Consider the following 15,658-nt stretch of genomic DNA (forward strand, 5'->3'; position numbering starts at 1 on the left):
TAATAATAACAAATTATGAGTATCTATAGATGAGTGCTTAGGTCTAGCAAAAAACAACTTTTCTAAATTTGCCTTATACGTAATTTATAAGCTCCCCCTGATTCACAGTGCAAATCACTCTCTCGTACCCAAGAGCATGTTTGTTCTGTAGACAAATGTGGTATATCTCCCTAAATGAGCCTGTTAATGTGTTTTGGATTCTTGTGCTACTCATCATAGTCACAAATACATGCAATGTCATATCCCAACAGACTCAAGTACGTTTTAAGGCCCCGTCTTAAAGAGTTTGCATTGTTTCATGAGATGAACTCTCAAATTTCAGTCGCCTCAGTCTAAAGAGGACCAAGATGTCCTTGACTTAAATAATCCAGCAATTATATGTTCTTCCCGGAACAAGAAAACAGTGGCATGTATCTTTTGAACTGAATCACTCATTCTTCACAGGACACAAGAGTTAAGTGGCCACTTGTGAACATAAAAACCTCTTTGAATGGAACAGGTTACAGTTCAATGTCTCATATATTGTAGCTCATTGCTGAAGGACCTAAAATGTACTCTGTGAAAACAAACCAAAAAAATAAAGGATGCTTTTCCTTTTAAACAAAAGCATATACTCTTGACGAATCCATAGAAAATGAAAAAGCAGCTTCTAAACTCTTAAAATCTGGTGCCATTATGTACTTTAAGTTGATGTGTTGAACTAAATTAAAGACTGTGAGAATATTGGTTTTATTTGTGTACAGAACATTAGAATTTACAGATGTCATAAGGCTTTGCAATGAAAGGACCATTTTAAAGAATGGAATGGTGAATGTACATGACTGAAGAAAGACTGACAAAAATTCAGGCTTGAACGAGTCTATTAATGAGTCAAGGTCCCTAACTAGAACTACCTGTACACATACAGGAGGATGTAGTAAAACATCATAAAACTGTATGTTTGGAAGAGTCTCAGTCCTAAATTCTTTTCTCCTTTTAAAAGTGGGCTGAAAAACATACAAAGAGGAGAGGAGATATAAATAAAAAGTGTTATAACCGAGGGGTCATATTCCTCAGGTTTACGTACTAAGAACAGAAAGAAAGAAGTTAGTTAATGAGAAGAATAGGGACATTATGGGGCTTTTCCACTGCACGGTACAGCTCGACTCGACTGCTCGCTTTTTGGGGGTTTTCCACTGTGGATAGTACCTGGTACTTTTTTTAGTACCACCACGATCGAGGTTCCAAGCGAGCTGAGCCGATACTAAATGTGAGGTCAAAACCCTGCAGATCACTGATTGGTCAGAGAGAATCATCACTACCAGCATCACTGGATTTGCGACACGGGACATTAACCCGCTAGTTTTAAAGCTAGCAACAGCGATAGCAGTATCATTTGTTCATGCGACTTTCGAACTCTAAAAAGAAATGGCTGTGTGCAAAACCACACTGTGGTCAATAAACGAGGTGCAGACGTTCCTCTCGTTAGTAGCCGAGGAGAGGATCCAACGAGAGCTGGATGGGATGACGCAACTATGACGATCAGCCTATAATCCCACCCACGTTGAGGCTGCACTAAACTGCAGTGGAAAAGCAAGCTCAGAAAAGTAAAGTGAGCAGAGTCGAGTCGAACTGTAACGTGCAGTGGAAAAGTGTAGTACTTTTACTGCACATTTAATGCAGTGACTAGTAATTTAGTGCAGTTAGAGTGTACAGTACTCCAGCACAGCAGAACTTCACTGAGGAAATAGTCCCTCTAAGATTTACAAGAGAAGAGCATAAGGCCACTTAAATATCATTTCATACATAAGGAGGACAACACAACCATTCTTTGAAATACATATACTTTTATTGGGTGACATTTTGGCGGTTAGTACTTGGCATTGATTGAAATACAATTGCAAATGTTTTTTTCGGTTTTTTTTTATGTGCAGATGGCAAGAGCAGTGACACTGTTTCCATTGATCAAAAACAACCCAGTAGGTGTATAGCTTGCGAGTTTACACAGTGAGTGAGAGTCCATGTCAGCTCAAGTGAATGACTAGGTGACTTTCAAGCATTTTAAGCATAGAATCTAGCAAACAGTGAAATTCATTTCCCAAATGTATCAATGCCCTATGACCCCACCCCCTTGCTTTTGGCTAATCCAGTTAAATAAAATAATGCTGAAAAGTCATTCAAAATCAAATTCACAGTGAAAGTCCCTCTCTAGGGGTATTTTTGACAGGGTAATCAAATAAAACTAAACTGAAACCCAAAAGAACAAAATGACAGTGTTCTTTAGGAGATTTTAGAAGCGTGTCATAGCAATAACTACAGTATATTTTTATAAAGAGGCAATATATTGTGTTATCGCTACAAAATAATAGCAAAGCTGCCCATGAACAAGTATGGTGAAGTGTAGAGCAAGAGCAATATTTTAAATAAGCACAACAACAGAGTAAGGGCTTGTTGCGGCACATTCACACTATTAATTCACTCTGAGCAGAAAAGGTGTGCTTACAACACACATCTGCACAGGATTGTAAAGGTGTGCGTCTATGTTTGTGGGAATGTACAGGTGTCTCACCTGCCCTTTATGTGCATGCACACTTATCACACCTGATGACATCATTTTCTGCTTCTTCTGCCTTGCAGAGCCAATGAACAAGTGAGCTGTGGTAGCTTGGGTTTTATTATCCAGATATCTGTTTAATTTAAAACAGAATATTCAAATGAAGACAACCAGAAATTATTTTGTATCTTTTTGGTCACTCATGCGAATCGTGCAGAGCATATGCAAATATTTGCAATAACAATCACATGAGCAGCAGCGAGTCTACATGTGGTAAGAATTTACATTTAAAGAAGCTTCAGTATTTTAGCCAGTTTAGCTTGTTATTTTTTATTTATTTTTTTCTTAATATTACATAGTTTGATGACATTTTAAACAGGAAATGTAACAGGATCTGATCACACCTTACCAGATGATTGGATTGAAAGATTTGAACCCTTCCAAGAAACATGGGCCCTATTGATCCATCATTATGACAGTTCTTCTGCTGCAAGGCCTATGCTATTATGCTAATTTTAATTGTGCTGTACGAGAACTGTTTTACTGTTAACACATGGTGCTTTATGTCTTACACTGCAAGGCAAATATATGGATAGATTTTTGCATAAAGGAACTTTTTTAATTTGTTTATTTTTAGAATTACACTGAGTTACTGTGATTCTCATGCTGACTGTTTAAAGACAGTGTTAAAGAAAGGAAAAACATATAAAATAAAATGCAAGTTGTTTTCATAAAATGATGATGTGTAGGTATTATCAATGACCAAATTTTTAATTACACATTCCACAGCAACATTATATTTGTGCAGCTAATGCATTCACACACAGACTTAACACCGACAGAATAGCATGGTTTAGTAAACTAGTAAAAAGTGTGGGACATCACACTGCAATACTTTTATTGCTTTCATTTTTAATGCCTATTTACCAGTGTCATTATGAATGCAGTGGCTGGGTATTGGTGCACACTAGTCTTCCAAAGCAAACACATCAAATTTGTGGAATCATCTACAGAATAATATGTGGGCCCTCAGCCCGCACACACCCCGAACTATCAGTCACCTTGTCTCCCTACAGCAAAATATACCAAAATGTTACACTTCTTTAATATTCAGTTCAAATGATAACTGCTTGTTTTTAAGGTCAAAGGTTTTCAAGTCTTTTCTAAAAACAGAGAAACACAGGCAACTCACACAATCATTCATCTTTTGGCTATGTGCATTTGAGATAGGGATTAGGAAATGGCAATTAGAGAATGGGATTATTTTAGGGGCCAATAGCCTCGGACCTCAAGCCACGATGCCAAAATCATTCTGCATTCCCACCATCGGGCCAAAAGCCCCACAGCGTTGCCCTAAAACCCACCCTTAATACGCCACCATGGTGCAAACGTCAAACACCCTGCCCATTTCACAAGCCAAACCAAATACGCATGTTATCTAGTTATCTAGAATATGAAATTTATATTGTATGTAAACGTTAGCTAGCTAGCAAGATAAGTATCCGTTGACAACTCACCGACTTTAACTGCCATGGTGTCCCGAGTCTGCCCCCAATGTAACCAAATGTAGCCTGCAAGGCAGAGTAGCCTGCCAGGGACAATGGCTGGCACCTTTCTCCCATCGTGCCCTGGCAAGCACTAGCATGCCCTCATTTGGCTCGACAGTGGAAATGTGGCTATTGGGGTTCAGGTTGGGATTAAAGTAATAATTGAGTTTCAGACAGAGTTTGGCATATTTTCGGGTCTTCTTTGGGGATCAGGTTGGGATTAAAGTAAAGATTAGGTTTCAATCTTGCAATGATTGAGTTTTTAGTCTGAGTATGGTTTATACCCCATTTACACCTGGAATTAAGATGCATTTCAGATGATCCGATCACATGTGGTCAGCGCTAAATACAGGTCTAAACGGGGTCTAAAATGTTTTGTGATAGGATCACAAAAATCACATACGAATGTGGTCAAAAACCCATGTGACCACATTGCATTTGAGGTGTAAATGCTAATCCGTCCTTCTTATGCCCCAGACAGCAGCGAAGAACCATACCTCACCTGTCAATCAACCACTGCACTAAAACAAGAGTTTAAACTTTGCTGGTAATGAGAGGCTTTAAAAGGACGTAACTGTTAGATCAGAAAATTTAAAAAAGCAGATACATACACAAGCACGAAAGCTTCACGGATCTGAAAGCTCCTTTAGCAAAGGTAATCCACTAAAATAACAGATAATTCTGCTTGACATGTTGTGTTTGTGCTTAGATTAAATTTAAAGCGTGCAGTTTCTTTCGCACTTTCTTTGTCTTTTATGACTTTGTTGTGCTTTAATATCATTCAGTAACACAGTGAAATAGTAATTGATGCATGTTGTTATGAAATCAGAGACCCTCCCATTGAAATCTGAACACAAGTGTTCACAGGAGACGCAGTTTAACAGCGATGTGTCTCGTCTGACCACATTTGATCAGATCACCCGAGACACATTTTACTACCAGGTGTAAACGGGGTCAAAGAAATTATTTTTTATGTCTTCTTTGGGGATCAGGTTGGGATTAAAGTAAGTATTAGGTTTCAATCTGGGTATGGCACTGGGAAGGGATTATTTAAGGGTCTTCTTTGGGGTTCGGGTTGGGATTAAAGTAATGATTAGGTTTCAGTCTGGGTTTGGCACTGGGAATGGGATAATTTGAGGGTCTTCATTGGGGTACAGTTGGAGATTAAGGTAGGTTTTATGTTGGGTGTGGCATGGGGTTATGATTGAGTTTGGATTAGGGTGATATCTGCATTTACGATTCATATAAAGGCTGGTGAGTGTGAAAAAAAAAAGTGTCCTTTTGAGGCCAGCATACACACACTGCTCATAAAGCTGCTAATGCTAAAATAATGCTACAAATCTGTACAATATCTTTAAATACTGTATATACAGAAATAAACATATTTTCATGTCATATTCTCCATGAATCTAAATAAAAATACAAATAAAAACAGGAAAAAAGATCAGTGGCTTCTCCTTCTAAGAAGTAGGATTAAAGGCAACTAGCATTTAGCAATGGCTATCATTTCAAATCGTGTTGCAGGTGCAGCTAGCGACTTCTCTTTCATCGGCACTTTGAATGATGATTTAAATTCACATTCTAGGATTTAAGCGTTCTCATTATGCTTAGAGCAACATACTGACTGACAATATGAAAAGATATTTCTAAATTAGAGACAAATGAAATGCCACCCTCAACCTCTCTTAAAAAACTTGTATCTACCAGCATGCCAAATTGAGTTCATGTAAGTGTCCAGAACTCATAATTTCATAACATGCAAAAAAAGGAAGCAGGAAAAATGATTAAAAAAAATAAAATAAAAAAAAAAGAGAAACATTAGAATAAGAACATAAAACTATAAAAGGGTTGAAAGTTTTTGCTGCGTAGACCTGTAGCACTAGGTGACAAATTGAAGGTCATTTTGTCACAGGCATCAGCACCTTATGTAATGAGTAGCTCAGGTTTAATCAGTGGTTCTGAGAGGTACCATACTCTCTATTCAGAGCTCTCAACTCTTTCTCAAAGATTCTGATTCTGCTTGAGATGAGGAACAAATGAATCAGATTTTCTGCATCTGTCTGACTGAGATTTGCGGTTTCATCCCACTGCATGACTTTATTATGGAATGAATAAATAGGTGGCCAGTTCAGTAGCCAAAGCCATCTGATAAAAGGCTTTCAAGTTTTCATTATAATCTAAATGAATGAACTGTTTTTGACTGATCCTTGGAGCAATGCAGGGAGTTATATGAGAGAACAATATTATATTTCTGCCATGATCTGTTTATAAGACTGATGTTGCTGCCTTAACCTGAACATAGCGCTATGCTTACCTGCTAAGTTCATACATGGTACTATCCCAAACTAGAACTACTAGCAATACACAGCTGTAATTTAGCTCTATCCATGCAGATTTTGCATCCCTGTGCATAAAATAGCCACTAAGATACTGCAAATAGACTATAGAAGCATACAGAGAATAATGGACTGAGCCTAGATGAAGTGGACGTATATAACGTGTCTGATATGCGAAAAGATACAATTTAAATATAACGACTTCGGGTAAGCCCTCTATGCCAGATATGACAAATTCTTTCTTGAGTCCAGTTGTGATATCTATAAAAAATAAAATAACATGAATGGCACAGCTACTTCAAGCAATGGTCACATGGAGGGTCGGCGATCATTGTGTATTAGTTGAGACTCCAAACCTACAGCCTTCATTTCTCTCTCTATATTTCTCTATCCTTCTACACAGCAAAAATAATTTACTTAATCACTATTTTGTCTTGTTTTCCAGTAAAAATACATATTATCCTTAAAGCAAGTTAAATTACTTGAGAAGCAAAAATGGATGACACAATAAGACTTTTTTTCCTTACCCATTGGAACAATTGTTTTTCTTGCTTTAAGCATAATAACACCTTTTAAACAATGACTTACCATGAGTTTTCCAATGGTTCGTTTTAAAATCATTTTACAGATATTGCACTCACAAAAGCAATTTATATAAAATTAAGCATTTTAGAGCCAAATACATTTAATATAGTATTTTCCATGACTTACACGTGGATTCAGCTTTTTAGAGGATTTAGTTAATTACTAAGAATATAAATCACAATTTTCAAATTACACTAAAATTCAACATATATTTTCTCAAAAAAGTATTATATTACACAATTTTGCTTCTCAAGAAAAGCTATCTTGTTAAAAGGATGCTTAGATATTTTAACTGGAAAGCATGACAAAAATACTACACAAGAAAATTATTTTTGCAGCGTATCATTTACTAATGCCCCCTCCTCTCCTATTGACTAAGGAAATCGATGCTAGCTTTGACAAAACGAGAGGTTGCCACATCAACAGCCATAGCTCTTATCTCAGTATCTCCAAACTGCATGAGTGTCTGGATCTCTCTTCGTGCTGCTGGACTCTCAGTACCGCTCACATCCAGCTTCAGCGTACCACACTTCCTTACACCTGGGTCCGTGATGAAGCTGACCGACTCTTTTTCCGAGCAATATACGTGTATCACAATCACTTGTTGTGATGGCTTCGCGGGCGTGTAGCTGCGTTTTACTGTTTCACCCAGCGCCACTGACTGATCGGCAGAGATGAAAGTATCGAAGACGTCGGTGCACCAGCGTGTTCCATCCTTCACAAGCATCTTCTCTGGCGGGTGTTTCCCCTCTACGAATCGATTCAGGACACCCACGCCATAAGTGAGTGGAGAGCGGCGCACCTTTATGATGCTGGGATCCAGCCCGAACAACACCGCCCCCTTAAGGATGGTCAAGCCCACGTCATGCGGGATTATAATTCGGCTACGGCCCTGAAGCATTTTCTGAACTGCCTGCTGGAGTAGTGGAGACTCAGCGAAGCCACCCACCAGGAAAAGGAACTTGATGTTTGTCACCTCCGGCCTCTCAAATAACTCAGCTGGAGAGCAAATAGAAGAATGAGAACAGGCAGCAAAACAAAAGGGGAAAGTCAAATATCATAATTTCATCACATGCTTCATCTAATCTAACTCGTGGAATTTTACCAAAGAATGCATTTCTCTGGTTTTTCATTTAAGGTGCATAATTGTTTCCTCATTAACAAAAGTTTTACCCCTAAAGAAATGCAAATATTATTTAAGTAATTTATACTCACATGAGATCACATGAGCCTAATATAAGCTGTTTTATTTTACATGGAGCTGGGCTGTCTCAAGGGTGCCACCATGTTGAGATCACATGACCACATTAATAGTTATACTTATTTTATGTTGGTAGTTCCCCTTTTATCTGACACTTTCGCTCACAGAATAAATGAATCATCGCTGACTGCAAAAAGCAAATTTCTATGGCAAATTTCTATAATCAAAAACTCTTGCTTTTGAGTGATGCTGCTTCTAAACAGCTAGTTGTCAATTAAAGTCAACTTGAATGTGCAACCACCAGTGCAACAAAAACAAAAGTTACTGAGTGCACCTTTAAATTGACAAAAAATGCAGTTTATTGGTTTCATATATCTGCTTGTAATTGTTGTTTGAACAGATTACAGTTGGGCAATGCAGCCAACATGAGAGCAGAGGGACCCAATTCTGACCTAGTTCTGTGTGCATTTGCTGGAGTATTTCGGGCAGATGGTTGGGATATCTCTGTCTGGAGCAACGCTTGCCCTAAATGTGTCTCTAAGTGGCTCTTTATTTTATACACAGCTTTACAAGCTCTAATAAGTAGATGTTTGAAATGTTTGAAATTGTAGTAGGCATATTGCAGTGAATTGCAAACATGATTATGTTATGAAGCCTTTGCTGATAATTAATTATAAAGCATTATTGTATATAAAACTGCATTGTAGAGATCAACCAGAGCTCTACAATAAAACAAGATTAAACTAATATTGTTATTATTTAAAGGCACATCCAACAATAACTGGAGTGTAAGCAATTTTGTTGTAGTAAAACTGGGTGTGTACTCACTCAAATGCTGTATAATGTGGTCTATAGTTGGTTTGAACAGTGCATTCATTGCATCTGGACTCATCCTTAGCATGCCCTGTGATGACCACTTCACAAAGTCCACACTGCAAGGTACAGGGGAGATGAAAAAAAAAAGAGAGTTAAAGACTGAGATAAAACTATGAAATAAACTATCACAGTTCACTTGCACGTGGTGCAAAGTCAAAAAGTTTTTTTTAATCTCAAATGGTTCTAAAAATAGTGTTTATATTATTGAGTTCATATTGTTTTATTAGGATTTACACTGCTATAAAAGTCAGTATGTTAGAGCTAATGTTTGTGCTTCTGGTTAAAGCATGCACATATTCCCATATCATTGCACTGAGCAGTGTAATGTAGAGCTGTACGAGTCCTCATATTGATGGCTGAATCGTCTGATTGTTGGGAAAACTGTCCCCTGTGAGACATTAGAGCCAATAATCTATAACATACAAGTTAGGGGATCTTACTCAGGGCTCGCAACTGATAAGCTTCAATACTGTGTTGAGAAAGAATACACTAGTGTACCCATAAAAGCAATAAACTAGATTTTTATATTTTCTAAAGTAAATATAAAATGAATGGTACTAACCCGGTCAAAACTCACTACCATGATGCTAGGGTGTTCAGGGTGGCTGGCAGGGCATTGCTACCTGGTTGCTATTGTGTTCTGGGTGGTTACATAATGGTTACTTATTGGACCAAGTGAAATAGCCCACCCCCAATCTTAATGACGTTCTGGACCCAAGACATGGCTCGGGTTCCTACTTCAATGTAAGTCTATGGGAGTTTTTCACCTGTTTTAACGTCTGCTACACGAAAATTGGGACAAGTTACATGCCAAGGTTTTAGTCTTAATGTTAAGGCCGATTTATACTTCTGCGTCAAACCTACATTGTAGGGGGCCTGGGTAGCTCAGCAAGTAAAGATGCTGACTACTACACCTGCAGTCATGAGTTTGAATCCAGGGCGTGCTGAGTGACTCCAGCCAGGTCTCCTAAGCAACCAAATTAGCCCAGTTGCTAGGGAGGGTAGAGTCACATGGGGTAACCTCCTTGTGGTCGCTATAATGTGGTTCTTGCTCTCGGTGGGGCGCGTGGTGAGTTGTGCGTGGATGCCGTGGAGAACAGCATGAAGCCTCCACACACGCTATGTCTCCGCGGCAACACGCTCAACAAGCAACGTGATAAGATGCGCGGATTGACGGTCTCAGAAGCGGAGGCAACTCGTCCTCCACCACCTGGACTGAGGCGAGTCACTATGCCACCACAAGGACTTTAGAGTGCATTGGGAATTGGGCATTCCAAATTGGGGAGAAAAAGGGGGAGAAAAAAAAAAATACATTGTAGGCTGGTTTGCATTTATAGTTCTGCATTGGTGTGTCTGCTTCCTTTTGTGAGTACACAACCATAGTATTTTAGGAGAAAATGCCTTAATTTCTGAAATAACTATATACAGGTGCATCTCAATAAATTAGAATGTCGTGGAAAAGTTCATTTATTTCAGTAATTCAACTCAAATTGTGAAACTCGTGTATTAAATAAATTCAGTGCACACAGACTGAAGTAGTTTAAGTCTTTGGTTCTTTTAATTGTGATGATTTTGACTCACATTTAACAAAAACCCACCAATTCACTATCTCAAAAAATTAGAATACATCATAAGACCAATAAAAAAAACATTTTTAGTGAATTGTTGGCCTTCTGGAAAGTATGTTCATTTACTGTATATGTACTCAATACTTGGTAGGGGCTCCTTTTGCTTTAATTACTGCCTCAATTCGGCGTGGCATGGAGGTGATCAGTTTGTGGCACTGCTGAGGTGGTATGGAAGCCCAGGTTTCTTTGACAGTGGCCTTCAGCTCATCTGCATTTTTTGGTCTCTTGTTTCTCATTTTCCTCTTGACAATACCCCATAGATTCTCTATGGGGTTCAGGTCTGGTGAGTTTACTGGCCAGTCAAGCACACCAACACCATGGTCATTTAACCAACTTTTGGTGCTTTTGGCAGTGTGGGCAGGTGCCAAATCCTGCTGGGAAATGAAATCAGCATCTTTAAAAAGCTGGTCAGCAGAAGGAAGCATGAAGTGCTCAAAAATTTCTTGGTAAACGGGTGCAGTGACTTTGGTTTTCAAAAAACACAATGGACCAACACCAGCAGATGACATTGCACCCCAAATCATCACAGACTGTGGAAACTTAACACTGGACTTCAAGCAACTTGGGCTATGAGCTTCTCCACCCTTCCTCCAGACTCTAGGACCTTGGTTTCCAAATGAAATACAAAACTTGCTCTCATCTGAAAAGAGGACTTTGGAACACTGGGCAACAGTCCAGTTCTTCTTCTCCTTAGCCCAGGTAAGACGCCTCTGACGTTGTCTGTGGTTCAGGAGTGGCTTAACAAGAGGAATACGACAACTGTAGCCAAATTCCTTGACATGTCTGTGTGTGGTGGCTCTTGATGCCTTGACCCCAGCCTCAGTCCATTCCTTGTGAAGTTCACCCAAATTCTTGAATCGATTTTGCTTGACAATCATAAGGCTGCGGTTCTCTCAGTTGGTTGTGCATCTTTTTCTTCCACACTTTTTCCTTCCACTCAACTTTCTGTTAACATGCTTGGATACAGCACACTGTGAACAGCCAGTTTCTTTGGCAATGAATGTTTGTGGCTTACCCTCCTTATGAAGGGTGTCAATGATTGTCTTCTGGACAACTGTCAGATCAGCAGTCTTCCCCATGATTGTGTAGCCTAGTGAACCAAACTGAGAGACCATTTTGAAGGCTCAGGAAACCTTTGCAGGTGTTTTGAGTTGATTAGCTGATTGGCATGTCACCATATTCTAATTTTTTGAGATAGTGAATTGGTGGGTTTTTGTTAAATGTGAGTCAAAATCATCACAATTAAAAGAACCAAAGACTTAAACTACTTCAGTCTGTGTGCATTGAATTTATTTAATACACCAGTTTCACAATTTGAGTTGAATTACTGAAATAAATGAACTTTTCCATGACATTCTAATTTATTGAGATGCACCTGTATTCCATAAATAAACAAATTCAATTATTGGATTCAAAAGTATTTATTAAGTCATTGTAGCATACTTTGACGCTCCGTGCTGAAAAAAATAATCAAATTAATGAAAACTACTCGCTTGACGTAAACAAAATAAGTGTTGTTTTAAAGCTTAGAAGCTGGACTTTATGTTGCATATAGAAAATATAACTAATTCTTAACAGATGCTTTTTAATTTGCTGACAAATAACAGCATCTTAACGTTTAGCATTTTCATAATTTATGAAATATAATTATTTACTGTACACAATACTGTCAAACAACGGTCGAAGCATCATACAGATTGGATCTCAAGTAGAATACAACAAATATTGTTTCATTCATAAACCGAATATACTGTATATCGAGTAAAAGCCCTGTAAAACAAAAACAGAAGTTGTAAACAGATGTGGCAAACAGTAAACAGTGAATATGATGCATAGTTCTTAAAATAATGTTAGACAAAATGTGACGCTACTTCAGATATCTTATCATCATCCTTGGGAATAGTCTCTGGTTTCAAAGCGGACCAGTCACAGCTGTTGTTCAATTTTTGAAGAGGTGCACGTCAGGCTACAGAGATTTTGACGCAGAAGTATAAATCAGCCTTTAGGGATTTGTTAAAATCCCTAACCCTAAGTATGAGCAATAGTAATAGTGCTGTAGCAAGCACTGCTAATAATAGTAAAACAGATTCACATAGGGGGCCTGGGTAGCCCAGCAAGTATTAACACTGACTACCACCCCTGGAGTCGTGAGTTCGAATCCAGGGTGTGCTGAGTGACTCCAGCCAGGTCTCCTAAGCAACCAAATTGGCCCGGTTGCTAGGGAGGGTAGAGTCACATGGGGTAACCTCCTTGTGGTTGTGATTAGTGGTTCTCGCTCTCAATGGGGTGAGCGGTAAGTTGTGCGTAGATCGCGGAGAGTAGCATGAGCCTCCGCATGCGGAGTCTCCGCGGTGTCATGCACAACGAGCCACGTGATAAGATGTGCAGATTGATGGTCTCAGAAGCGGAGGCGACTGGGACTTGTCCTCCGCCACCCAGATTGAGGTGAGTAACCGCGCCACCACGAGGACCTACTAAGTAGTGGGAATTGGGCATTCCAAATTGGGAGAAAAGGGGAGAAAAAAAATAAAAATAAAAAAAACATTCACATTTTCTAAATAATACTAATATCATGTAATTCAAGGTTCTCTCACTGAACTAGATACCTTGTTTAGTTTCTATAATAATTTGCTTGATTATGAGTGTCTTCAGTACATAGTCAGCAATCACATGTACACAAACATGGTATTCATTCAGCTGATATGGGCATCTTTATACAGGGCCTGACGGCTTACTGAATGGCTGTGTGTGTGGATGGTATTGACAGCGGTCATGAATAGACAGATTAACTCCCCAGGGTCTGTAGGTCACACACATCCGAGCTCAAAAGAGACAACAATCACTGCAGAGGAAGACAGTCAGCAGGAAATAGAGTCACCAGTTTATGACAATGGAGAAAGTGCCATCAAATCACAGTATTGCCTTAATCGCACTGTAATCGCATTATGAGGGTGCATGTAAACGTAGCCATTGTATGGAAAAAAAGATGCAAAGAGAGTGAATGGTGACTGAGGCTGTCAGCTTTGTGTTCCACAGAGAGAGAGTCATACAGGTCTGGAATAACATGAGTGTGAGTGAATGATGACAAAACTGTCATTTTTGGGTGAACTTTTCCTTTAATCTCGTTCTGTACTCAAAGAGTTAGGTTATTTATGGTAGTGACAACCGCATTCTACAACCAATTTCACTCCTGAAAAAGTCAAGCGTTCATCACTCACTTGCTTTTCCTCAGTGCATGCTCCACACTGTGTCCTCTGAATTTCTTGTAGTAGTCAATGAATGAGAAGGGCAGATTAATATTTAGTGGATTGCTTCGGTCAGGAGCCGCAGCCCTCTTACGAGACTCAAACGCAATCATCAGATCCACCCATGCAGCAGGACGCTTGATCTTAAACTGGTCGATGAAATCCTGCCCGAATATCTTACACAAGAGCTTCTCAAACTCATAATCTATTCCGATAGAGCCATACGGGCCTCCTGTGGAGAAGATGGAAAGTGTAAATGAAAAATTCTGTCATCATTTACACACCTTCATTTCGTTCTCAATATGTACACTGTTATATTTTCCAACAATATGAACACATACATTTTGGAAGAATTGTTAAGTAGCTCTTGCCATATAATGGCAGTTTATGGTGACCAGGGGCTATCAAGTGTCCAAAAGAATAATAATTTTAAAAAGTCACCATAATAGTGCTTTAATGGTGTTTATGAACTGTAATTTAAAAACTTATACTTCTGTGTTCCGCAGAAAAAAAATAACAGCAAACAAGTCTGGAATGACATTAGGGTGAGTAAATAATGACAGAATAATTTTTTTTTGGCTGAACTATTACTTTAATTCGATTTAAAATTATGTATAATGTCATTTCAGAATGATAGCTTTCCTTCCACAGTGAATAAAGAAAGTCTGGCTTTTTGAATATTTGGCTCTCCTTGATTCTGTGGCTTTTCTTACCTGAGGCTTTATACAGTTCTTTCAGGTGTCCCTCTGGCATTCGGATCTGATGCACCGTTAGATCCACTGTCCCACCTCCACAATCCACAACCACATACCGGTCACCTAGACACCAGCAGAAACATCAAATGAAGGTCATCAGAGGTCACCAGCAGAAATGAATTCATCAGGATCATCTCATCCAGTGAGGCATCTGACATTTTACTCTGTTTGACACTTTCAGGAAAATCTCTGTAGATGTTGGAAGTGAGTGATTCTGACATGTCTGCAAAGAAGTGCTTTTCCAAGGTGTCAGGGGAACGGTGACCTATTTTCAGGGTTCATCGACAGTTTGTTGGTCACCAAAGGAGAGGCCTTTAGCATTTAAGAAGCTCTGTATATTGTACACACTGTATAATTTAAGTTAAATTTAATTAGAATTTAAACTTGAATTGTAATGATTCTAAATGCTAATGAATTTCTAAGAACAGAGAACTAGAAGAAAATTAAACTGTGTGGGGTTATTACAGCAGCGATGAATTGGCAAAGTGTGCTGAAGTACTGGTGTGTGAGAAGCTGCTAATTCAGACAGAAGAATAAGGGCTGGAAATGTTTGTTTATCGGACCTGAAACACCAGAAGAAGGATTTCAAGCTAAGCATGTTTCTTTTTCTATAAGCTAGGGTGCATCTTAAAAGAATTTAGGTTTCATATGACAGCAGCATTAGAAACAGCAGGAGCAAAATACTACAAGAAAAATGTTTGTGAGAAGATACAGACTCTACCTTCAGTGAGTTCAGACCAGAGCTCTCCTATGACATTCTCCACCAGAAAGGTGCGGCTCTGTCGGTTACGGCGCACATGCTCCTTGGCTGGTTATTGACAGAGAGAGACAGGAAGTGTGTGTGAGAGGGAAGGCAGCGTGAAGCTGTACATTTCTATATTTGTGGCAGTTCTATAGGCAAGGCGATAGAATGAGAAAGGAACATGGGCTGCATAACAGTTTATTTTAAGCA

At 38.9% G+C, this 15,658-nt stretch overlaps 1 protein-coding gene across 3 annotated transcripts in view; it reads right to left on the minus strand.

Moving 5' to 3' along the window:
* Positions 1–1,806: 1,806 nt before the first annotated feature.
* The window catches only part of LOC127410838 (heat shock 70 kDa protein 12A-like), a 67,828-nt gene continuing 53,976 nt past the window's right edge, over positions 1,807–15,658 (minus strand). For 2 of the 3 annotated variants that reach the window (XM_051646041.1, XM_051646042.1), the window contains exons 8-12: positions 15,428–15,514; positions 14,665–14,769; positions 13,925–14,183; positions 9,031–9,134; positions 1,807–8,000 (exon numbers count right to left, since the gene is read on the minus strand). In XM_051646041.1, coding sequence (XP_051502001.1) covers positions 7,369–8,000; positions 9,031–9,134; positions 13,925–14,183; positions 14,665–14,769; positions 15,428–15,514 — 1,187 coding nt within the window. In that variant the 3' untranslated portion in view covers positions 1,807–7,368. The remainder of the gene's footprint in view (positions 8,001–9,030; positions 9,135–13,924; positions 14,184–14,664; positions 14,770–15,427; positions 15,515–15,658) is intronic. The other variant, XM_051646043.1, reaches the window with a different exon arrangement.

The sequence above is a fragment of the Myxocyprinus asiaticus genome, chromosome 20, assembly GCF_019703515.2.
Source record: "Myxocyprinus asiaticus isolate MX2 ecotype Aquarium Trade chromosome 20, UBuf_Myxa_2, whole genome shotgun sequence".
Classification (NCBI taxonomy): domain Eukaryota; kingdom Metazoa; phylum Chordata; class Actinopteri; order Cypriniformes; family Catostomidae; genus Myxocyprinus; species Myxocyprinus asiaticus.